Source organism: Callithrix jacchus, chromosome 1, assembly GCF_049354715.1.
Source record: "Callithrix jacchus isolate 240 chromosome 1, calJac240_pri, whole genome shotgun sequence".
Lineage (NCBI taxonomy): Eukaryota > Metazoa > Chordata > Mammalia > Primates > Cebidae > Callithrix > Callithrix jacchus.
In genome coordinates this window covers 99,643,981-99,668,684 of record NC_133502.1, presented here as the reverse complement: position 1 = coordinate 99,668,684, position 24,704 = coordinate 99,643,981, and the positions used below count along the sequence as shown (strand labels likewise).

At 41.0% G+C, this 24,704-nt stretch overlaps 1 protein-coding gene across 14 annotated transcripts in view; it reads right to left on the bottom strand.

Moving 5' to 3' along the window:
* Positions 1 to 24,704, bottom strand: part of FRMD3 (FERM domain containing 3) — a 398,735-nt gene that overhangs the window by 125,663 nt on the left and 248,368 nt on the right. For 8 of the 14 annotated variants that reach the window (XM_035303819.3, XM_002742802.7, XM_008994588.5 and 5 more), the window contains exon 3: positions 19,308 to 19,350. The exons of the other annotated variants lie outside the window; for them this stretch is intronic. In XM_035303819.3, the coding sequence (XP_035159710.2) occupies positions 19,308 to 19,350 (43 nt within the window). The remainder of the gene's footprint in view (positions 1 to 19,307; positions 19,351 to 24,704) is intronic. 14 annotated transcript variants of the gene reach the window in all.

The following is a 24,704-nucleotide window of genomic DNA, read 5'->3' as shown; positions in this document are numbered from 1 at the left end:
AAGCTCTGACTGGAGTCACTCAGAGAACTCTCTGAGGGGAGACTGCAATGCTGAGTGGTTGCCTCACAAATCCTCGGTCTCTGAATTCACTGCCTGCCTATGCTTGCTCAGGAGAATCTCGAAAAGAGTCTTTGGGGTTCAAGATTTCTTATTTCAGGTTCGTCATTTGAACAAATTGCTGTGGTCAAACTAACTCCCTGCCTCCATTTCCTCATCTGTAAAATGGGAATAATAATAGAATCTGCCACAGAAAGCAGGAGATTAAACTTTCTCTCTAAAGGGCCAGAGAATAAATATTTTCAACTTTGGAAGCCTCGAGTTTTCTGTCTCAACGAATCCACCCAGTTGTCGTGGTAGAGAAGCAGCCACCACCAATATGTAAACAAATGTGTATAGCTGTGCTCCAATAGAACACTGAAGTTTGAATTCATATCATTTTTGTATGCCGCAAAAATTTTACATTTCTTTTGATGTTTTTCAGCCATTTGAACATGTGAAACCTATTTCTAGACCAAAGGCCATATGAACACAGGTGGTGACTAGGTGTGGCCTGCGACACCTCGTGGAGACCACGATGAGGATGATGTACGTTCGTGCCTACAGAGCACCCCGAAGCCTGCTGAGACCTGCAGACTGAATGCATGGAAATTATTGTTACTCTCAAGTGCAGGGAAGAAGAAACCAATATGGTTAAAGTCAACCCCTTCAATGTTACCTTGCCTTTTACCTTAGTTGAAAAGGTGAGGGGGCACTGTCTTCTTCCAGGGAGTGGTGAGAAAGAAGTGGGCATGGGACAGGTGTGTATACGAAGAGAGATTTGGCAGCCCTGGCATCTAAAGAGCAGCTTTGCTGCCTGAGTCTAGGGTACAGTGACCTGAACATTTCAGCCAACAAGTTAGCAAGAACACATGGAACTGAAAGCAAGAGACCCAGGGACCTGTTTGCTGCTGATGTTGTGTAACTAGCCAGACCTTTGGAGTTATGTTGGTAGGTGTAAAGCAATATGTAAAAATAACAACTGTAACAGCCAAATTCAGCTACTTATAGAACTTGGTATTGAGATTTTATACTATAAAGTTGCATCCAAATATCAGGCATTATGAAGGCTCTCCCACTACAGGGAAACATGAACAAAGCCTTCCTACCCACTTGGCCCACACTTGAACTACCCCTAGTACTCACATACTGAGCATGGAACCTTCTGCCCATCATGGTTATCATTCAGATGCTCATGCTGCCAACATGTGTAGTTCTGAGTCATGTGGGTGGACTCTTATGAAAAAATGAGGGCATTCCTGACAGAAGAAGAAAACGCCTGCAAGTACTGCCCCAGATATACAAGAGCTTCCCCGAGGAGAGGCTCCTATTCCCTATTCCTCCACTACCCCTGTTACACTACCCTCCTTCCAATGAGGAGTGCTCGGTACTCCCTGAAACCCTGCACACATCACTGCACCCAATCAAAATAATGTCAGTGTTGCCACCAACCATCGCACAAATATAAAGTCAAAAATTAGAAATCATGGTTTGTCAAATGTGCACATCATTTAGAACTGCATGCTATAAAATTAGGAGTTTTTGTTGTCACTATTGTTACTGTCTTCTCATTCCACATTGGGAAACAAAGAGCACAACATAGAAACCATTTATAGGCTCAAATCGCATTAACTTTCTGGGACAAGAATCAAATATAAAACTTTTGATGACATGGTTGAACTTGGGACAATAAAAGACAGCTGGACCAACCTAATGAGCTATCTCTAGAGTAAGGTAAAAAGTTGTCCAAAGCTGGAGACCCTCCATGGCTGAAACAAAAATCACAGCTGCTCTTCCTGGAAAGAAGCAATGGGAAGAAGAAAACTGGGAAGAACAAAGGCATCTAAAACTGAACCACAGTACTTGGGGACTTAGTACTTTTTGATTTATGTAATGAGCTGTGTTGCATTGTACATTTTGCTTTCTTTTGTAAAGAAAATGACATTTGGACTTCCACCTGTTCCCTAAAAAGAGCATTTCAATCCTAGTCAGAAAGCATTTATTATGAAAATAACATACGTAACCTCTTATGCTAAGCCATGGAGCAGGTGGAGAAATTTTCCAAACCCAGTGCTGGAGATTACGATGAGACAAGTATGGATAAACCAGTGAGGCTGGTGGGATAGGCTGCCCCTAGCTCTGGAGGCAGGGTTGCAGCCACAACAGGGATTGGAAGCAGCGGATTGTGCAAAGCTTTATTGTCAAAAGAATGTGACCAAGGTCAGCAAAAAAGAGCAACATACACAAAGAAGGCTGGAGGTAGCAAGTCACAAAGAAAAGGAATGAAAGCCCCCAGAGGCTAAAGAAAAATGCTGAGTATGGGAGGTCTAAAAAAAACCCATGTCCACCTAGAAGCTCAGAATGGAACCCTATTTGGAAATAGGGTCTTTAGAGATGTAATTGATTACTTAATTACAATGAAGTCATACTAGATTAGGGTGGTCCCTAAATCCATTGACTGATACCTTAAGAGAAAAGAGAATGAGACTTCGACACAGGGGCACAGAGAAACACAGGGAGACACCATGTGAAGATGGAGGCAGAGTGTGGAGTGAGACAGCTACAAGCCAAGGCAGGCCAAGGATTGCAGGAAACCAGCAGAAGCCAGAAGAGGCAGGAAGCATTCTTCCCTAGAGCCCTCTGGGGTAACGTGACCCTGCTGACCCCTTGGTTGCAGGTTTCTGGGTTCCAGAAGAGTGAGCAAATAGACTCCTTTTTTTTTTTTTGTACTGTCTTTATTAGGCTTTCTTTTTCTTTATTGCATTTTAGGTTTTGGAGTACATGTGCAGAACATGCAAGATAGTTGCATAGCTACACGCATGGCAGTGTGTTTTGCTGCCTTCCTCCCCTTCACCCACATTTGGCATTTCTCCCCAGGCTATCACTCCCCACCTCCCCTGCTGTGCTGTCCCTCCCCTATTCCCCCCAATAGACCACAGTGCCTAGTACTCCCTTCCCTCTGTCCATGTGTTCTCATTTTTCACAACCCGCCTATGAGTGAGAATACGTGGTATTTCATTTTCTGTTCTTGTGTCAGTTTGCTGAGAATGATGTTCTCCAGGTTCATCCATGTCCCTACAAAGGACATAAACTCATCATTTTTGATTGCTGCATAATATTCCATGGTGTATATGTGCCACATTTTCCCAGTCCAGTCTATCATCGATGAGCATTTGGGTTGGTCCCAGGTCTTTGCTATTGTAAACAGTGCTGCAATGAACATTCGTGTGCATGTGTCCTTATAGTAGAACGATTTATAGTCCTTTGGATATATACCCAGTAATGGGATTGCTGGGTCAAATGGAATTTCTATTTCTAAGGCCTTGAGGAATCACCACACTGTGTTCCACATGGTTGAACTAATTTACACTCCCACCAACAGTGTAAAAGTGTTCCTTTTTCTCCACATCCTCTCCAGCATCTGTTGTCTCCAGATTTTTTAATGATCGCCATTCTAACTGGCGTGAGATGGTATCTCAATGTGGTTTTGATTTGCATCTCTCTGATGACCAGTGACGATGAGCATTTTTTCATGTGATTGTTGGCCTCATATATGTCTTCTTTCGTAAAGTGTCTGTTCATATCCTTTGCCCATTTTTGAATGGGCTTGTTTGTTTTTTTCCTGTAAATCTGTTTGAGTTCTTTGTAAATTCTGGATATCAGCCCTTTGTCAGATGGGTAAACTGCAAAAATTTTTTCCCATTCTGTTGGTTGCTGATTCACTCTAATGACTGTTTCTTTTGCTGTGCAGAAGCTGTGGAGTTTGATTAGGTCACATTTGTCTATTTTGACTTTTGTTGCCAATGCTTTTGGTGTTTTGGTCATGAAGTCCTTGCTTACTCCTATGTCCTAAATGGTTTTGCCTAGATTTTCTTCTAGGGTTTTTATGGTGTTAGGGCTTATGTTTAAGTCTTTAATCCATCTGGAGTTAATTTTAGTGTAAGGTGTCAGGAAGGGGTCCAGTTTCTGCTTTCTGCACATGGCTAGCCAGTTTTCCCAACACCATTTATTAAACAGGGAATCCTTTCCCCATTGCTTGTTTTTGTCAGGTTTATCAAAGATTGTATGGTTGTAGATATGTTGTGTTGCCTCCGATGCCTCTGTTCTGTTCCATTGGTCTATATCTCTGTTTTGGTACCAGTACCATGCTGTTTTGATTACTGTAGCCTCGTAGTATAGTTTGAAGTCTGGCAGTGTGATGCCTCCCACTGTGTTATTTTTGCTTAGAATTGACTTGGCTATGCAGGCTCTCTTTTGGTTCCATATGAGTTCATGGTGGTTTTTCCAGTCCTGTGAAGAAAGTCAATGGTAGCTTGATGGGGATAGCGTTGATTCTATAAATTACTCTGGGCAGTATGGCCATTTTCATGATATTGATTCTTCCTAACCATGAACATGGGATGTTTCTACATCTGTTTGTGTCCTCTTATTTCGTTGAGCAGTGGTTTGTACTTTTCCTTGAAGAGGTCCCTTACATTCCTTGTAAGTTGTATTCCTAGGTATTTTATTCTTTTTGTAGCAATTGTGAATGGCAGTTTGTTCTTGATTTGGCTCTCTTTAAGTCTGTTATTGGTGTAGACGAATGCTTGTGATTTTTGCACATTGATTTTATATCCTGAGACTTTGCTGAAGTTGCTTATCAGTTTCAGGAGTTTTTGGGCTGAGGCGATGGGGTCTTCTAGGTATACTATCATATCGTCTGCAAATAGAGACAATTTGGCTTCCACCTTTCCTATTTGAATACTCTTTATCTTTTTCTTGCCTGAATGCTCTGGCTAGAACTTCCAGTACTATATTGAATAGGAGTGGTGAGAGAGGACATCCTTGTCTAGTGCCAGATTTCAAAGGGAATGCTTCCACTTTTTTCCCATTCAGTATAATATTGGCTGTTGGTTTGTCATAAATAGCTTTTATTACTTTGAGATACATTCCATCAATACCGAGTTTATTGAGGGTTTTTAGCATAGAGAGCTGTTGAATTTTGTCAAATGCCTTCTCTGTGTCAATTGAGATAATCATGTGGCTTTTGTTTTTGGTTCTGTTTATGTGGTGAATTATGTTTATAGACTTGCGTATGTTGAACCAGCCTTGCATCCCCGGGATGAATCCTATTGATCATTATGGATAAGTTTTTTGATGTGCTGTTGCAATCAGCTTGCCAGTATTTTATTGAAGATTTTTGCATCTATGTTCATCATGGATATTGGCCTGAAGTTTTCTTTTCTTGTTGAGTCTCTGCCGGGTTTTGGTATCCGGATGATGTTGGTCTCATAAAATGATTTGGGAAGGATTCCCTCTTTTTGGATTATTTGGAATAGTTTCAGAAGGAATGGTACCAGCTCCTCTTTGTGTGTGTGGTAGAATTCGGCTGTGAACCCATCTTGACCTGGGATTTTTTTGTGTGGTAGGCTCTTAATTGCTGCCTCAACTTCAGACCTTGTTATTGGTCTATTCATAGTTTTGGCTTCCTCCTGGTTTAGGGTTGGGAGTACACAGGTGTCCAGGAATTTATCCATTTCTTCCAGGTTTACTAGTTTATGGGCATAGAGTTGTTTGTAAAATTCTCTGATGATGGTTTCAATTTCTGTGGAATCTGTGGTGATTTCCGCTTTATTGTTTCTTATTGCATCTATTTGGTTGTTCTCTCTTTTCTTTTTTATCAGTCTGGCTAGCGGTCTATTTTGTTGATTTTTTCAAAAAACCAGCTCTTGGATTTATTGATTTCTTGAAGGGTTTTTCATGTCTCTATCTCCTTCAGTTCTGCTCTGATCTTAGTTATTTCTTGTCTTCTGCTAGGTTTTGAGTTTTTTTTAATCTTGCTCCTCTAGCTCTTTCAATTTTGATGATAGGGTGTCAATTTTCGATCTCTCCACTCTTCTCATATGGGCACTTATTGCTATATATTTTCCTCTAGAGACTGCTTTAAATGTGTCCCAGAGATTCTGGTATGTTGTGTCTTCTTTCTCGTTGGTTTTGAAGACCTTGTTTATTTCTGCCTTCATTTCATTGTTTATCCAGTCAACATTCAAGAGCCAGTTGTTCAGTTTCCATGAAGCTGTGTGGTTCTGAGTTAGTTTTTGAATTCTGAGTTCTAACTTCATTGCACTATGGTCTGAGAGACTGTTAGTTATTATGTCAGTTGTTTTGCACTTGCTGAGGAGTGCTTTACTTCCAATTATGTGGTCAATTTTAGAGTAGGTGTGATGTGGTGCTGAGAAGAATGTATATTCTGTGGATTTGGGGTGGAGAGTTCTGTAAATGTCTATCAGGTTTGCTTGTTCCAGGTCTGAGTTCAAGCCCTGTATATCCTTGTTAATTTTCTGTCTGGTTGATCTGTCTAATATTGACAGTGGAGAGTTAAAGTCTCCCATTATTATTGTGTGGGAGTCTAAGTCTCTTTGTAGATCGTTAAGAACTTGCCTTATATATCTGGGTGCTCCTGTATTGGGCCCATATATATTTAGGATCGTTCGCTCTTCTTGGTGTATCGATCCTTTTACCATTATGTAATGACCTTGTTTGTCTCTTTTGATCTTTGTTGCTTTAAAGTCTATTTTATCAGAGACGAGAATTGCAACTCCTGCTTTTTTTTGCTGTCCATTTGCTTGGTAAATCTTCCTCCATCCCTTTATTTTGAGCCTTTGTGTATCCTTGAATGTGAGATGGGTTTCCTGGATACAGCACACTGATGGGTTTTGGTTTTTTTATCCAATTTGCCAGTCTGTGTCTTTTGATTGGTGCATTTAGCCCATTTACATTTAGGGTTAATATTGTTATGTGTGAATTTGATACTGCCATTTTGATGCTAGCTGGCTGTGTTGCCTGTTAGTTGATGCAGATTCTTCATTTTGTTGATGCTCTTTAGCATTTGGTATGTTTTTGGAATGGCTGGTACTTGTTGTTCCTTTCTATGTGTAGTGCCTCTTTCAGGAGCTCTTGTAAAGCATGCCTGGTGGTGACAAAATGTCTGAGTACTTGCTTGTTTGCAAAGGATTCTATTTTTCCTTTACTTATGAAGCTCAGTTTGGCTGGATAGGAAATTCTGGGTTGAAAGTTCTTTTCTTTAAGGATGTTGAATATTGGCCCCCACTCTCTTCTGGCTTGTAGAGTTCCTGCCGAGAGATCTGCTGTGAGTCTGATGGGCTTCCCTTTGAGGGTGACCCGACCTTTCTCTCTGGCTGCCCTTAGTATTTTCTCTTTCATTTCAACCCTGGTGAATCTGATGATTATGTGCCTTGGGGTTGCTCTTCTTGCGGAATATCTTTGTGGTGTTCTCTGTATTTCCTGGACTTGAATATTGGCCTGCCTTGCTAGGTTGGGGAAATTTTCCTGGATAATATCCTGAAGAGTATTTTCCAGCTTGGATTCATTCTCTTCGTCACATTCTGGTACACCTATCAAACATAGGTTAGGTTTCTTCACATAGTTCCACATTTCTTGGAAACTTTGTTCATTCCTTTTTGCGCTTTTTTCCTCTAATCTTTGTTTCTCATTTTATTTCATTGAGTTGATCTTCGACTTCTGATATTCTTTCTTCTGCTTGGTCAATTCGGCTGTTGAAACTTGTGCATGCTTCGCGAAGTTCTCAGATTGTGTTTTTCAGCTCCTTCAATTCATTCATATTGCTCTCTAAGTTGTCCATTCTCATTATCACTTCCTTGAATCTTTTTTCAAAATTTTTTTCAAGGTTCTTAGTTTCTTTGCATTGATTTAGAACATGTTCTTTTAGCTCACAGAAGTTTCTCATTACCCACCTTCTGAAGTCTGTTTCCGTCATTTCATCACACTTATTCTCCATCCAGCTTTGTTCCCTTGTTGGTGAGGAGTTTTAGTCTTTTGTAAGAGGCAAGGTGTTTTGGTTTCGTGTGTTTTCCTCCTTTTTGCACTGGTTTCTTCCCATCTTTGTGGGTTTATCCATCTGTCGTCTGAGTAGTTGCTGACTTTTCAATTGGGTCTCTGAGTGGACGCCCAAATTATTGATGACGAAGTATTTCTGTTACTTAGTTTTCCTTCTAACAGTCTATCCCCTCTGCTGTATGACTGCTGAGGTCCACTCCAGGCCCTGCTTTTCTGGGGTACACCTGTAGCAGCTGCAGAACAGTGAGGGATGCTACCAGTTTCTTCTTCTGCTATCTTTGTCCCAGAATGATTCCACCAAAGGTCAGTCTGGTCAGTCCTTTTTGAGGTGACTCTTTGGATATACAGTGGTCAGGGAGCTGCTGAGGAGGCAGTCTGTACTTTATAGGAGCTCACGTGCTGAGCTGTGAGCTCCGTTGATCATTCAGGACTGTTATGCAGGTATGTTTAAGTCTGCTGCAGGAAAACTCATAAAACCCCTTTTTTTCCCTCAGATGCTCTGTCTCGGGGAGTTAGGGCTTTCTTTATGAGTATCCGTTGCAGTTTCCTGCCCAGCTAGGAGGCAGTCTAGTCACTATTTGCCTGCCGATGCTCCACCCTGCTGCCGTGGACTCTGCCCTGCTGTCGTCGGCTCTGCCCTGTTGCTGTGGGCTCCGCCCTGCTGTCATGGGCTCCGCCCTGTTGGCGGAGTCTCTCTGTTATGGCGGGTTGCCTCGGCAACGGCAGGCTGCGTCAGCAATGGGAGTATACCTCAGTAGGGGTGGAATACCTTGGTAATGGCAGACGCCCCTCCCCCACCGAGCTGCACCATCCTGGGTTCAGCTGTGCCCGCAGTGAAACTCTCAACCTTGAGCATTTTGAATTGCTGTTTTGTTTGTCCCTTTGGGGTGGGACCTGCCAAGCCTGATCACCTGGCTCCCTGCCTCAGAGCCCTTTTTTTCTCTTTTCAAGTTGAACAGTTGACTCTCTCCCAGGTGTTTCAGTCGCCTACTGATAAGGCACCAGGATCTGTGTGAATTCCCATGCAGTGACCCACTGCGCCGGCTCAAAGTTCGCTTCCCGGGAATCTCCTGGTCTTGCTCACTGTGCAAGTCCCATTTAATCAGATGGATATGCTAATCTGCCCTCCCAAATCTCAGATTGCCGGTTTAACAGGGCACCCAGACCAGTGCGTTTTGCGAGGCGTGCCACTGCTGCGCTGCGGCACCGGCCAAAATGGCCCACACCAGCCGAAACAGCTGCGCTGGTGTCCCCTGTCTCTCCTACACCTGGGAATTTCCCCTTTCAGTGGGCAACAAAGATCCATCTGGAAATGCGGCCTGCACTCACCCTCTGCGTCTTCACTGAGAGCTGCAATCCTAAGTCGCTCCTACCACACCATCTTCGATTCCTATTGTTTTAAGCCACCAGTATGTGATAATGTATTATGGATGTCCAAAGAAACTAACATACACAGCAAGGGGAAAACAGGAAGATCAAATTGAGCTGAGAGTCAAGCATCCATGCTGGCTCATGAATATGAGTCCTGTGGCTTTACACCAGAGCAAAATCAACACTCTTGGTTCCTCCCTCCCTCTCTCTCTCTCTCTCTCTCTCTCTCTCTCTGTGTGTGTGTGTGTGTGTGTGTGTGTCTCATTCTTAATTTTCTACTAACAAAAAAATCATTCATTAGTAAGAGAGCTCTTTGTAAGATTAGCCCCAAGGGCAATGCTGGAAAGCTAAGGAATGAGAAGGAAACATGAAGTACCAAGACTATCACCATGAGAGCCAGGAATTCCACACCATCCCAGGTTTCCAGGGAGTGCAACCATAACTTCTGAGAACCACTGTCCTCAGCCAGCAACAACTTGACTCAGTACTGCTATTATGGCTGAGTTGTATGCATGTGCTATACAGAGGCTGGGTGGGGGGGGCATCCTTCCTACTCTGATTTGCATGCAGGAGTCATTTCCAAACACCCCTGCCCCTTCAGGGTGCTTGGCAGCAGCACAGTCTCTGGTAAACAAGGCAAGAATAAGATCTTAACTCCCTTGCTCTGCTAATCAGGCCTCAGACAGGCACCAGTCAGGATTAAGTAGAAAGCTTTAAACAAGCTTTAAATGAAGAGTAAGTGAGTTTTCTTTCTTCTAGGTCTCTGTTTCTATAAAACATGCTTAATGCATATGCACCCTGATTCTTCCTTCCTTCCTTCCCTCCTTCCTTCCTTTCCTCCTTCCTTCCTTCCCTCCTTCCTTCCTTTCCTCTCTCCTCCCTCCCTTCCTTCCCTCTTTCCTTTCTTCTGTCCTTCCTTCCTTTCCTCCCTTCTCCCTTCTTTCCTTCTGTCCTTTCTTCCTTCCTTTCTTCCTTCCTTCCTTTCCTCTCTCCTTCCTCCCTTCCTTCCTTGTTTTGCATAAAGCTTTCTCTCCTTTTGTTTATTTTATTTTTTATTACCAAGTGATATAAGAATATATTCTCATGGTATAAGATAAGAGTGTAACATAACTACATATACGAAAATGCAAAAGTCTCACATCCCTATATTCCACTCTCTTCCCCAGAGGTAACCGCAGTTAAGTACACATCTTTCCAGTCCTCCTTCTGCACACTATATAGTCAGACAAAACATTCTGTTTTCATATAAAAGCATCATTCTTTATGTGGTATTTTAATCTGATTTTTAAATTCAACCATATATCTAATTGAAAATAATAAATAATGGACATATCTTCCCATGTCAGTAATATATGTCTGCCTGTTTTTTAAATGACTTTGTATATACATACAATTTAGCCTTGCCAAAATTGCTGGCCTTTTTAATTGCTTTCTCAATATTGTAAGCAATGTTGTAATGAACATTGTTGCATAATAGACACCTGTGTGTGAATAAATTTTTGCTCTCGATAGATTTGTAGAAATTGACTTGTTGGACCAAAAGACAGAGGCATTTTTAATCTTGAAAGATACAACCAGGTTACCCTCTAAAGTGGCTTTATCAGTTTACACACTCTCACCAGAAGTGTTAGCCTCATTTGCACCAACTGGATATTATCAATAATTACAATTTTCTTAGTATAGTAAATAAAAATATCTTATTCTAATTTGCATTTCTTTTGTAACTAATGATATCAAGCAACTGTTTGTGAGCTTCCTGGTTATTTATTTTCCTTTCTTTTCTGAGTCCTTTGCATATTTTTATATTTAGTGTTTCGTCTGCTGGTTTGCAGCATCATACATAATACATTCTGCATATTACTACTTGTTAAATGCTTGGCAAACGTTCTTCCCATTATTTTGCCTGTGCTTTAATTTCCTTTATAGTCCTTTATTCAACAAACATTTACTAAGAATCTGTTCTGTGCAGCAAAGTATTCCAGTTCAAAAGTTTAGCTTCTACACAAATTTGTCAGGATTTTGCTTCATTGTCTCTGGGTTTTATATTTTCCTTAGGAAGCCCTGGACTACCCCATGATTATAAAACATATTCTTAAATTTTTACCTAAAACATTTATACATAAAAAAGCTAAACATATTAGGCTTTTGAGCACCTCTAGAATTTATCCTGTAAATTGTGTGAGCAATATCTGTAGCTTTTCGCCCGCAAGTGGAAAGATAACCATCCAAAAATCATGCCTTAAAAAAATTCCTTGAATAAAAATTTATGTGCCCTGGTATGAAATACAATCTTTACCATAACCCATATTCCATCAATAATGGATTGGTGTGGGTACTGGGAACTGCCTTCTTTCTGTTCCACTGATTATTTTCCCATTTCTGGCTCTGTCTTCATTACTATATGTGTTTCTAACTATGTCTCCTTTCATTGCTGCAGCTTACATGCCTTGGTTTACTAACAGAACAAGGACCAACTAGTGGCCCTTTTATATATTTATTGGATAGCACTGAGCATATTTCTTTTGCAAATGAATCTTAGGAACACTGTTAACCGCCATAAAGAATCTCACTGAATTTTTAATTTGAAAATTATTGAATGTATATATTAATTTCTGAAGAATTGACTTTTTTAAGAATATTAACTGAAATAGGAGATGTCTTCATTTTTTGAGCTCTTTCTTATCCACTCTACAACAATGCCACAGTAGGATTTCACAGTTTTAGTCATACAGATCTTGTACATTTCTGTTAACATTTATTCGTAAGAAATTTATTTTTACTTGTTACTGTAAATAATAGCACTTTTCCCGCCTTATATTTGAAAAACAGTTGGTGCTTGTGTATCAAGCAGCTATTGTTTTAGGATATTGATCTCATAACCAAAGAGAAAAGGCATTCGTGGTGGGTAGAGCATGGCTAGGGAAGGCACGTGGAGAGCCTGGAGAGATTTAGAGAGGACAAAACCAAGTATAGGACACCATTTGGGTCTCTGAGAAGGATCCAGCATCCCTCAATACTATCAGCTTAGCTGAATGGAGTGAGGTGTAGAGGACAAGACGAAAGGAACCCCAGGGTAGTTGCAGGAAACTCTTCTGTGCAGAACTCTGGGAATGCAGAAGAAATGGTGGCATAGTGTGTTTAGGCAGAGAGGAAGCCTTAGATAGCATACACAAGTTTCCTTGAGGCTGAGCAGTTTCTCCCTGTCCCAGAGGTGAATATAGATGTGCTGAGTGCCAATGAGAAAGAGACCCAGAGTAGGGACCACAAGAGGACAGTGTCTAGAGACTTGTACCCTAAGGCCATGGCAGGAACCACACCAGCACTGGCCTCAGCAGCACACACACCAGCCCCACTCAAAGGCCATGTGGGACCAGTTTCATCCCACCTGGATGCAGTGGGGAAAGATGCCAACAGCCTGAGACATACCAAGGAAGACTCAGGGAATGTACATGAGAATGTACATGAGAGAGAGGGAATGTACATGAGAGAGAGGTCACCCTTACTACCCAGACGGTACATATGCTTCTCCAGCCTCATGATGCCATTCTGAGGTGGAAAGAAAGGAAGGAAAAACAAATATGGAGTAGGGTTTTCAAGCAATTACATTTAAATTATGTAGTGACTGAGCAATTTTCTGAAAGTGATCAAATTCTACACTAGCAGATCCTAGGCCGGGTGCTGTGGCTCTCTCCTATTATCTCAGTACTTTGGGAGGCTGAGGCAGGAGGATCACCTGAGTTCAGGAGTACAAGACTAGTCTGGCCAACATGAAGAAACCCTATCTCTACTAAAAATACAAAGAAATTATCAGAGCGTGGTGGTGGATGCCTGTAACCCCAGCTACCTGGGAGGCTGAGGCAGGAGAATTGCTTGAACTTGGGAGGTGGAGGTTGCAACGAGCTTAGATTGTGCCATTGTACTCCAGCCTGGGTGACAAGAGTGAAACTCCATCTCAGAAAACTAAAACTAAAACTAAACTAGCAGATCCTGAGTTACCCTGAAGTGACAAGATTAAATGCTTTGCCCTAAGAGAAAGAAGAAAATCACAAGCAAGTTGAATTTAGTCATAGGAAAAGAATACTGCATTTCTGCACAACTGAGTCATAGTGTGTAACTTTTAAAAATTGTTTATGCTAATATAATTTGAGCAGCTACAAAGATCCTGTAGAACACACAATATCTGTCTTCTTGATGTATGCCACTTCATGTGTACACATTAGGCCACATGCCACAGTTATGTAGTCAAGGCTAAAAACTCTAAGTGATAGCAGGGTGTGGCGGCACGTGCCTGTAATCCCAGCTACTCAGGAGGCTCAGGCACAAGAATCGCTTAAATCCAGGAGGTAGAGGGTGCAGTGAAGTGAGCCAAAATCACGCCACTGCACTCCAGCCTGGGTGACAGAGTGAGATTCTGTCACCAAAAAAAAAAAAAAGCTCTTAAGTGAGAAGTCACTGTTATGTTGCATAGCAACATTCCTTCATGAAAAGCAAAGACTCTGCAAAACCAAACATTCAAAAATATACAATTCAGTTAACACTTTGTTTGCAGGCAATCTGTTATCTGAGTACTCTTAAAGAAACAAAAAACTGGATCAATATCTCAGTCCACATTTGTACCTATGGACATGGCAATGGCATAGGGAGATTAGACAGGTATTCCCTCTGCACTGCCCAATCATGAAGCCCACCTGCATTTTAACCTAATAGACAAACAATAAATAAAAGTTTGATTTTAAGGTTCTAGTTCCAGGTAGAATGGGTTAATTGCATTCCACCTTCTCTCTCTCACTGAATGCAGCTACAAAAGCTAAGCAGAATACATGCAGTCGCTATTAAAGGGCTCTGAAAAGAAAATAGCAGCAAGCAGATTGGAAGGGAAGATGAGAGCGCAAAGGACCCAGCTAACCAGTGGTGAATTCACCATGATTTTCCCTTCCGTATCCTCTGGACAGAACCCAGCAGACACCTGGAATCCGACATCAGCTCCTAAAGAAAATACTCCAGAAGCAGCTCCTAATTAAGGCTTGAGGAGTAGAAAGGGAAGTGCTGGTTGCAACAGTAGCAACAGCAAGGGTGCTGGAGATTTCTTTTCTGAAAGATCTTAAGCCTAATTTCTTTAATAGTTACAAGACTACTCAAATTATATAGTTTATTTGGTGTGAGATTTGGTAAGTCATGAGGAAGGATCTGTTTCATCTAAGCTGTCTGTGCCCAGAGTTGTTCTGTGGGATCTGCAGCAACGTTCCTTCTTCTGTTCCTGATATTGGTAATTTATGCCTTCTCCCTCTTTTTTTTCTCTCCTCCATTTTGCTAAAAATTCAGCAATTTTATTGATATTTTCAAAGACTATTTTCATTGTCTTCTTCTATTATATACTGATAAACCAGCAACTTGGATCAACTTCAGAGTTATTATCCTGTGTTTAAAAGCTGATCTCAAAAATTGTATCCTGTATGATTCCATTTAAATTATATTTTTTAAAAAGAAAACTATACTGGCATGAAACAGACCAGTGGTTGTGAGTGGCTAGAAGGCAGTGATATCCCCACAAAGGCACAGCACAGGCAGATTTTGGGGTGATGAAAACCAGAGCACTGTTCCTGTTTGGCATCCTGTCCGTGGTGGTGGTCATGAAAATCTATGAGTAAAGGCTCACAGAATGGCACACAAAAATAAATCAATTTTACCATATGTTAATTCAAAAATTAAAATATTACCATCTCTTCTAAGTTAAGAGTAGATAAGATTTTGATTTAAGAAATTCCTTAATGTAAAAATGTATGCCAAATTAGTAACTGTGTAATTAATTAGTTTTTCAAGTAAACAGACCGTTCTCTTCCTTCATAAGCTTGAAATTGCCCAGAAAAATAAATTGAATTATCCCTATTTTCAACAAGTTTTGTAGAAGCAAGCATTCTCAGGTAACATTTATGGGAGTTAGACTGTGTCATTAGATTTCTTTATAACATTTTGTGTCATTAAATTCAAATGGCTACAAGCTCCTTGACTAGATATTTATCACCAAAAAATTTTAAAATGTATGTATCTTTAGATCTAATTATTTCATTTCTAGAAATTTCTAGCACAGATGTACTTTTACAAGATGCAATAGTGTATACAGCAAGTTTATTGCAGTATAATTTATAATAGCAAAATACCAGAAACCACCAAAACCACCTTTATGTCTCTTAATCAATACATTAAGGGATTACACCTGTAATCCCAGCACTTTGGGAGGCCGAGTCAGGTTGATCACCTGAGGTCAAGAGTTCAAGACCAGCCTAGCCAATATGGCAAAACCCTGTCTCTACTAAAAATACAAAAATTAGCCAGGTGTTGTGGTGCATGCCTGTAATCCCAGCTACTCAGGGAGGCTGAAGCAGGAGAATATCTTGAACTAAGGAGGCAGAAATTGCAGTGAGCCAAGATCACACCACTGCACTCCAGTTTGGGCAACAGAGTGAGACTTTGTCTCAAAAATAAATAAATAAATAACATACATGCATACAATTAACTCAGAAAACCATTTTTAAATCAGGTCAATAATCAATTACTAATATTTTAAAATTTCCACAATTAGTCAAGAAAAAATAACAAAGTGAAGAATAATATACAGAGATTGGTCTCATTGCTGTTAATCAAGGACTTACATATGTTGGGGGATTGTATATATTTGTAAAAATTCTGGTCGGGTGCGGTAGCTCACACCTATAATCCCAGCACTTTGGGAGGCCGAGGCAGGTAGATCACAAGGTCAAGAGATTGAGACCATCCTGGTCAACATGGTGAAACCCTGTCTCTACTAAAAATACAAAAATTGGCTGGGCATGGTGGCGCGTGCCTGTAATCCCAGCTACTCAGGAGGCTGAGGCAGGAGAATTGCCTGAACCCAGGAGGTGGAGGTTGCGGTGAGCTGAGATCATGCCATTGCGCTCCAATCTGGGTAACAACAGCGAAACTCCGTCTCAAAAAAAAATTATTGGAAGGATACACAAAATATTGTTAGCAATTGTTATTTCTTTGGGGTGAGCTTGCTATAGGGGGAGGAGCAAGGAAATAGTTTTTGTCTACATTTTAAATCTTTCTAAACTGTTTGAAAAAACATACATGATATTTTCTTAAAACTAGTAAAAAAATAATAATGCCTTTGTACAAGGTTTGTTAATCAGGATAGCTGACCTTCAGCCAATGCTGGGAAACATCATTCCTGGGAACACCCATAGTCAGAAGGATCTTAGAAGGGTCAGAGAGAAGGACCTGAATGTCCATCATCCTCTGTAAATGAGAAACAGGTCCTCCAAGGAATTCTGCAGCCATTGCCTCCTGAATGGTGATATGAGCATAAAAGGAGGACGCCACTGGGCTCTGTGACCAGACCCTTTTGCTAAAGTCATGAATGAGTCCCTGAGGTTGAACGTGGTTTCTCTGGATTAACAATATAAAAGCCTTAGTTTAAAATTTTTCTAATTTAGAGTAAAGTTAATATTTCTAGGGCATATGTACAAGAACACAGAAATTCTTCATAATCATCAATAACACAATAAACCAGGTTTGGGATCTTGAGAAAATTACACAATTTTCTGATCGGTAATGTGTTCAGCAATACAGCAGGGATTGGGTAATGGGTAAGATCCTTGCAGTTCTAGAATCATTGAGTTACCCTGTCTGGTTCAGACACTGAATTTTATACAATTCTATTATCCAGATTGAGATTTCATTTGTCATTAGATTAAAACTGGCCAGCAGTCAAATGCCAATCTTTATACTGTTCTAACAAAACATTATGCATTTTAGGGTGGGTGGAATGGCTCACACCTGTAATCCCAGCACTTTGGAAGGCCAAGGTGGGCAGATCACGAGGTCAGGAGTTCGAGACCAGACTGGCCAACATGGCGAAACCCGGTCTCTACCAAAAATATAAAAATTAGCCAGGCATGGTGGTGTGCACCTGTAGTCCCAGCTACTCAGGAGGCCGAGGCATAAGAATTGCTTAAACCTGGGAGGCAGAGATTGCAGTGAGCCGAGACTGCACTACTGCACTCCAGCCTGGGTGACAGAGTGAGACTCTGTCTGAAAAAAAAAAAAAAAGTCATTATGCATTTTAGTTGGTTGTTCAGATTTGCTGTATTATAGAGACAATGCTCTTAAACACTGAATTTCTCACAAAGTTTAAATTTTTGCTTCTGTTAAGTATTGAAATGCCTTTAAAGATAAATTTCTATTTCAAAACTGGGTATGGCTTAAGAACGAAAGGAAAATACTGCATGGCATTTATTTAATAAGAATCAAAGTCAAAGAACAATTTAATATACTGGAAAACAGTCTAAATATTTTCAAATATATAAACAAAAATATCAACATTTTGTAGTTAAAGGACAAAAGCTAGGAATCAGCTATTTTCTCTCAAGCGTTTTAGCTCATTTTCATTATCCTGCATATCATACCATATGCAGCCTCCTGGGACCTCTGTCCTACGACTTCTGTTTGGATGCACATCCCAACTCTGTTCCAGTCTTGCCCCAATTCTGCTCCTGCCCCACCCCAACTCTGTTCCTGCCTTGCCCCAGAAGCCTGGCCTCCATGGACTTCCCACGCCCACCACTGCACTTGTGCAATCTGAACACTTACTAGCCAGAGTTTTCTCTTAAAGGATGGAAGAGGGAGGAGAAGGAAAAGAAAAGGAACGAGGGAAGGAAGAATGAGAAGGGAGGAAAAGTGGGAGAAAGGGACAGAGGGGCAGAGAAAAAGAAGAAAGTTAAAGAAGAGATACGTTGGCCACAAGTTTGTAGTCCATGTTCAGTTTCTTCCTTCTTTCACCTGAAAACCCTGCCCAGAATAATTTCTTCATATTTGAAAAAGGAAAGAATCCCTTGAATGATGACAAGTGACATAATATGCACTAACTGGATCTCTGATGAGAAACTGATTTATCACCTGCATTTCAGAGCCCTGGGAAAGTAGATGTGGAGGGACAAATGGATTTGGGGCAGGCAATAAATGTGCATTTCAGAAGTTCTCCTCCAAACCATAAATAAAAGCAGGTTGGCTACAGCCTACCATGAGAAGCCAGAACAAAACATCATGTTACCCAGGACCACCAATCAACACCCTCCTCATAGGGTCCGGGTCCCAGGTGGACAACTAGAGAGATGTTGTTACCCAAGCCAATTTCCCCAAGAGCTCACTGGTAAAAAAAGAAGAAGAAGAAGGAAGAAGGAAGAAGAAGAAGGAGAAAGAAGAAGAAGAAGAAGAAGAAGAAGAAGAAGAAGAAGAAGAAGAAGAAGAAGAAGAAGAAGAAGAAGGAGAAGAAGAAGAAGAAGAAGAAGAAGAAGAAAAAGAAGAAGAAGAAGAAGAAGAAGAAGAAGAAGAAGAAGAAGAAGAAGAGGAAGAAGAAGAAGAGGAGGAGGAGGAGGAGGAGGAGGAGGAGGAGGAGGAGGAAAAGAAGAAGAAGACGAAGAAGAAGAAGAAGGAGGAAGAGGAGGAGGAGGAGAGGAGGAGGAGGAAGTTGTTCAGAACACCAGAGATTTAAAACAATTACCCAGGAAAAATAAATGTTTTTATTTCATTTTTGGGAGTTCAAGGAAGGGAAAAGGATGATACAGTCTTCAGCAAAGTTGTTAAGATTTTAGTTTCCAAACACATCTGCTTCTCCCATCTCCCTTAATACTGCACCCCCTCCCACCCTTAACCACTGACTAGCAACCCTCATAATCAAAAGGAACCCGATAGCTGGTGATTGTATTTAAGAGATATTTAACCATCCAATTCCAAAGCCCCTGTTCAAATATCAAATATAAAGGCAAGATGGTGGGGAGGGGGAGAGGCCCAGGAGACTACAGGAATAGTGACTTCTGGTGCAGATGAGGGTCATAGAAAAAGAGGGGAGAAGATACAGAGCTCTCCCAGGGAGAGAGAAGCCCCCACTCCCCCCAACACCTCTTCAACTCTACCTAGTTTTCCCCTGGCAGGAGAAAGTATTTCAGGAAACAGTATCTATCTTTGGACACATTGTAGCAAAAGTAAAGTCACAGATTGACACTTACATTTCATTTGCTTGAAGATGGACTTGTTAGGTTCAAGCCAGTGCTAGGGAGGGAAAAAAAAGCAGAGATCAGGGGTCAAATTGCAGGACCATACACTGCATACCTAATAACTAAAAGGAATTCCAAAGTACAGCCTCAGTTTCCATAGATACTTCAGCATTCCACACCCTGAAGACCAACATAAACAACTTGGCAATAATCATAGTACAGACAAGGATATAAATTACAGAGTCAACATTTTTCAAGTAATATGTGAGTCAGATAGTTGCTAGGAGAGAGGGACAAGAGAGAGAATATGCACTCAAATGGGATGTTCTAGTACCCCTAATTGACTCCTAAGTGATTCTTTGAGCTCCATGATTCAGTGAAAGACTTTTAGCACTTGACATCCACGACCTCAAAGAGTCACAGTCCAAGACAGCATCAGCATCCAGTCCTGCTTCCAGGCCAAATTCCCTTAAAAGGAATATTGGGCCACTCTGGCACTATCCCTACCACATGCAGAGGCAATTCTTCATCTACAGTAGGGAGGGGAAAATGATCTTAAATATCTCATTTTCAGAGGCCTGAGGTCATCAAGAAGAAAAATCAGCTCTATCAGAAAACAAAGAAGTCAAAAGACCAGGAGAGCTCAGAACCATGTTACTGACAGGCATTTGAAGTAGGCACCACACTGGTCCCGGTGGCTGGCCCTCTCCACGGCCCATACAAAGATCACTTTGACATGCTGAAAGCCAGGCAGCTCTTGAGATCACTAACCATGAGGTCCCTGAAACTGCTCACAGAATGTCAGTTAGAGTCACGTTATACACCTGTAGTTTAGAGATGATACAGGGGGTATCCACCCTGAGGTCAGGGACCTCTCTCTCGAGGCACCCCACCTGCTTGATGCCAGAGAGGAAATCAGAAGAGCAAACTTACCATCCATTGAGCTTTTGTACCACCCCCTTTGTGTTATCCAGTAAACCTCAGGTCCTGCATTATCCATATTCTTTGATGTAAATACATAACCATAATAAGAGCTAGCATTTGTTGAGTGCTTACTAAATGTCAAGTGCCATTCAAACATTTCCATGTGTTTTCTTATATAGTCCTTTCTACCACTCCACTTATAAATGAGAAGCCTGGGGCTCAGGGTGTTAAACAGCTTGCCTAAGGTCGCTCTGCTAATAAACAGTGAAGCCAGCCATGCAGCAGGATTCTAGTGCACGGGCCGTTAACCTCTCAGCTGCATGGCCTCCTAGCTGATCACTTGCTATAAAATGTACATTCTTCTTGGTGAACACTCCCTACTTTCTCAGGAGCTGAGAAACTGAATCATCAAACTAGTGGTTTCTCATCTAGAAACCACTGAGGGTGTCAGATCTCTGAAGTCTTCAAAAACAATAATGGGACTCTTATAAGTGTCTCAACATTATGGAAAGTCTAACCAAAAAAACACCACATATTTACCTCTGACCAGGTTACACAGACAAACTGAGAAAGCAAGTCTTTTTGCTTCTGGTTAATATTATATCAACTCATTTGGCGACCCTCGTTCTCTCCTTCAAATCAGAAGTTATACAGTTATAACTGAACAGTGGAAAACTCATTGATTATATCACTTACTAGCTATAAACTTGGTACAAGATGCTTAATCTCTCTGTGTCTCGGTTTCCTCAAGTATACAATGGGAACAGTAATCACACCCCACCTCATAGGGCTGTTGTGAGGATTTTTAAAGTTAACAAATGTAATATACACAGTGCGTGATGTGAAAATAATGAAATGCTTGTTGGCTGCTGCAGCTGTTGTTATTGTTATTTAATAGGTACAGTTTAATTGGTAGACCACATCTTTTAATATATGTACTTCATGGAGAAGAAGAATAAGAGGCCCCTGGTGATTAAATTACTGTTCTAGAAATAAATAGGAACATTTATAACTAAAATAAGAAAACAAATAGCAGCAAGAGATCAATACTTACTGCTATTGCTTTGCAGAGGAGAATCACCAGTCATTTTGCTAATAAAGTCCAAAATATAAATATGTTTTCAAAATTCTTCTTGCTTGGCATTCTTTGAACTCCTCAGCCCTTTCTTGTCTAACTTCAACCTGCTTCTCCAACTTGTCTCTGAATCCAGGGGTGAAAAGTCATTTTCATTATGTGTACCCATACCAGGGCTGTGAAGAGGATACCAAAACCAGGTGCAGGCTCTGAGAGAATGAGTGCCATGATGGATTGGCTTTGTCTGTCATGCCACTATAGATTGGCTATGTCTGCCACGGAGGGAATAGGGAACATGTAAGGCATGCCTGCAAGGTATTTGCCATCTGTGTCCTAAATAAATTATTTCCTCTAATTAAACTGGCCTCTTTGTTGTCCTAAGAAATACACCTTGCAGTTTCAGATCAGTTTCTATCATCCTTTTCCTTTTAACCTATTCACAACCTACCTTTGCCTTTCGGGCCTGGTGTGTCTGTTACCCACTTCTACAACGTAATCATTACACATTTTTCAGGACAGCTATTCTCCCCCAGAGGGATAGTCAAGGGCATAGAGTACTAGGAAGAATAAGCCAGCAATAATAATGTTTCAAGGAATGATAGGAAATCAGTTATTCAAAGAGGGCCAAGTTCAACTTGTTAGTATTCATTAAACCACTAACACAGGAACAGAAAACCAAATACCAATACCATATGTTCTCACTTATAAATGGGAGCTAAATGATGAGAACATATGGACACATAGAGGGGAACAACACACACTGGGGCCTACTGGAGGGTGGACTGTGGGAGGAGGGAGAGGATCAGGCAAAATAACTAATGGAAACTAGGCTTAGTACCTGTGTGATGAAATAATCTGTACAACAAACACCTATGATGCAAGTTTACCTATGTAATAAACCTGCACATGTACCCCTAACTTAAAAGTTAAAAGTCTAGACACAGTGGCTCATGCCTGTAATCCCAGCATTTTTGGAGGCCAAGGTGGGCAGATCACTGGAGGTCAGGAGTTTGCCACCAGCTTGACCAACATGGTGAAACCCCATCTCTACTAAAAATACAAAAATTAGCCAGGCGTGATAGCAGGCACCTGTATTCTCAGCTACTCAGGAGGCTGAGGCAGGATCAGGCCAAGATCATGTCATCACGCCAATATCACGCCATTGTACTCCAGCCTGGGCCACAAGAATGAGACTCCATCTCAAAAAAAAAAAAAAAAAGGAAAGTTAAACAAAAAAATCTGACAGGCATATTGTCCAGTAATTTCTTTATTCTCTAACACACCATGTGAACAAAGAGGTACCCAACAAGAATTTTCACTGCAATATTATATAAAATTACAAAATATTAGAAATAACATTAATGGCCATCATCAGGAAAATGGGTACACAGACTGTGGTCTGTTCGTATTCTGGATGATTCTGCAGCAGTGTTTTATGTGTAACATGGACAGATCTCTAAGGCACACTGTGGGATAAAGAAAAGGAAACTGCAAAATTTATCACTATAACTACAATTAGTTCTCAAATTGTGCACTAAACCGCCACAGAGAAACACAACCATAGTAGATGTCAGTCAGTACCATGTGAATTATGAACTCAAAGGAGTACTCAGTTCCAATATTAGATTTTGCAAAATATATATATATATATATATATATATGGAGAGAGAGAGAGAGAGGCAGGGCTTCTTATGTTGCCCAGGCTGGTCTCAAATGCCTGGGCTCAAGAAATCCTCCTGCCTTAGTCTCCCAAAGGGCTAGGACTACAGGTGGGAGCCACCACATCTGGATGTGCTATATTCCTCTTGATGTCAAATATACATATTTGCAAAGCTTGGTTTCTACCAGTTGCTGTGATAATAAGCAAGTACCACACAAAAATAGATGTGCAACAAGCAATGAGCATGGTGGTGTCCAATATGATCCTAGGGGTGCCCAATAGGCACCCATTATTAATAAATGTGGTTGTTTAAGAACGAACTGAAAATACTATTTTCCTTGCAATGTATATGTATAATGTTTTACATAGCTACTAAGCTTTTAGGACATAACTACTTGTTTGTATCTAACTCTAATTAGATGAAACTGTTAGGTATTCTCCTGGCCTATGGAGGCCATGAAATAATCACTAAGATACTAAGAGAGCCATTAATTGAGAAAATCTGGGAGGTTTTGAACTACTTTCATATATTTAATATATTTTCTTTTTAAATACAAAGTACAAACATTACCATATATTTAAAACTACGTAAGTAAGCATCTAAATATATTTTTAAAGATCTGAAACGATAGTAAAATACGACTAATGGAAGAGGAAAATAGAGGTGGGAACAGCAGTTTAGGAGTGTTAGCCAAATAAAACCATGTCTCCAGTATTTTCCGTGATGTTTGAACTTTAATTTGTTTAATGATGTTTAATTTGTTACATGTACTGGTGCATAATACAGTCTGGATGTGTGTCCCCAACCAAACCTCATGTTGAACTGTAATCCTCAGCGTTGGAGGTGTGGCCTGGTAGGAAGTGCTTGGATCATGGGGGCAGATTTCTCGTTAATGGTTTAGCACCTTCCTCTTGGTGCTGTCCTTGTGATAGTGAGTTCTTGCAAGATCTGGTCATTTAAAAGTGTGTGGCACCTTCCCCCCTCTCCTGCTCCTGCTCCCACTGTGTGAGATGCCTGCCCCTGCTTTGCTTTGCTTTGTAAGCTCCCTGATGCCTCCCCAGAAGGAGATGCTGGTGCCATGCTTCCTCTACAGCCTTCTGAACTATGAGCCAACTAAACCTGTTTTCTTATCAATTACCCAGTCTCAGGTATTTCTTTATGCAATGCAAGAACAGCCTAACACAGTACATTATACAAATAATTAAAAATCTATTTTTTAAAAAATGACAGCTAATGTCTACTCAGAGGATGAAAGTGATTTCATGTAAATTAGCCTGAAGGAATTTACGCATGACAGGCAGATACAAAACTCAGCTGAGCACCCAGGGTTGACACTGTGGTCAGACTCAGGAGGCAGCAGGCCTCGATTCAAATCCCAGCCCTAACACTGACAAGCTGTGGACTTTGAGCAAATTCCTTGGTTTCCTCACCTTCAGCATCATGGGGAAGTTTAAATGGATTAATTCATGAAGAAGGCCTTAGAATAGAGCTTGGTGCAGCATGTAGGCTCAATAAGCAAGCACTAGCTGTTACCACCTTTATGCTCCATGAAAGAGACTTCTTTCTTACTTTGTGCCATGGCAGTTTCCAGGAGTCTGTGTCCTTCTTTTTTTCTTTTTTTTTTTTGGACACAGTCGCTCTGTCACCCAGGCTGGAGTGCAGTGGCACAATCTCAGCTCACTGTAGCCTCTGCCTCCTGGGTTCAAGCAATTCTCCCACCTCAGCCTCCCAAGTATCTGGGACTACCAG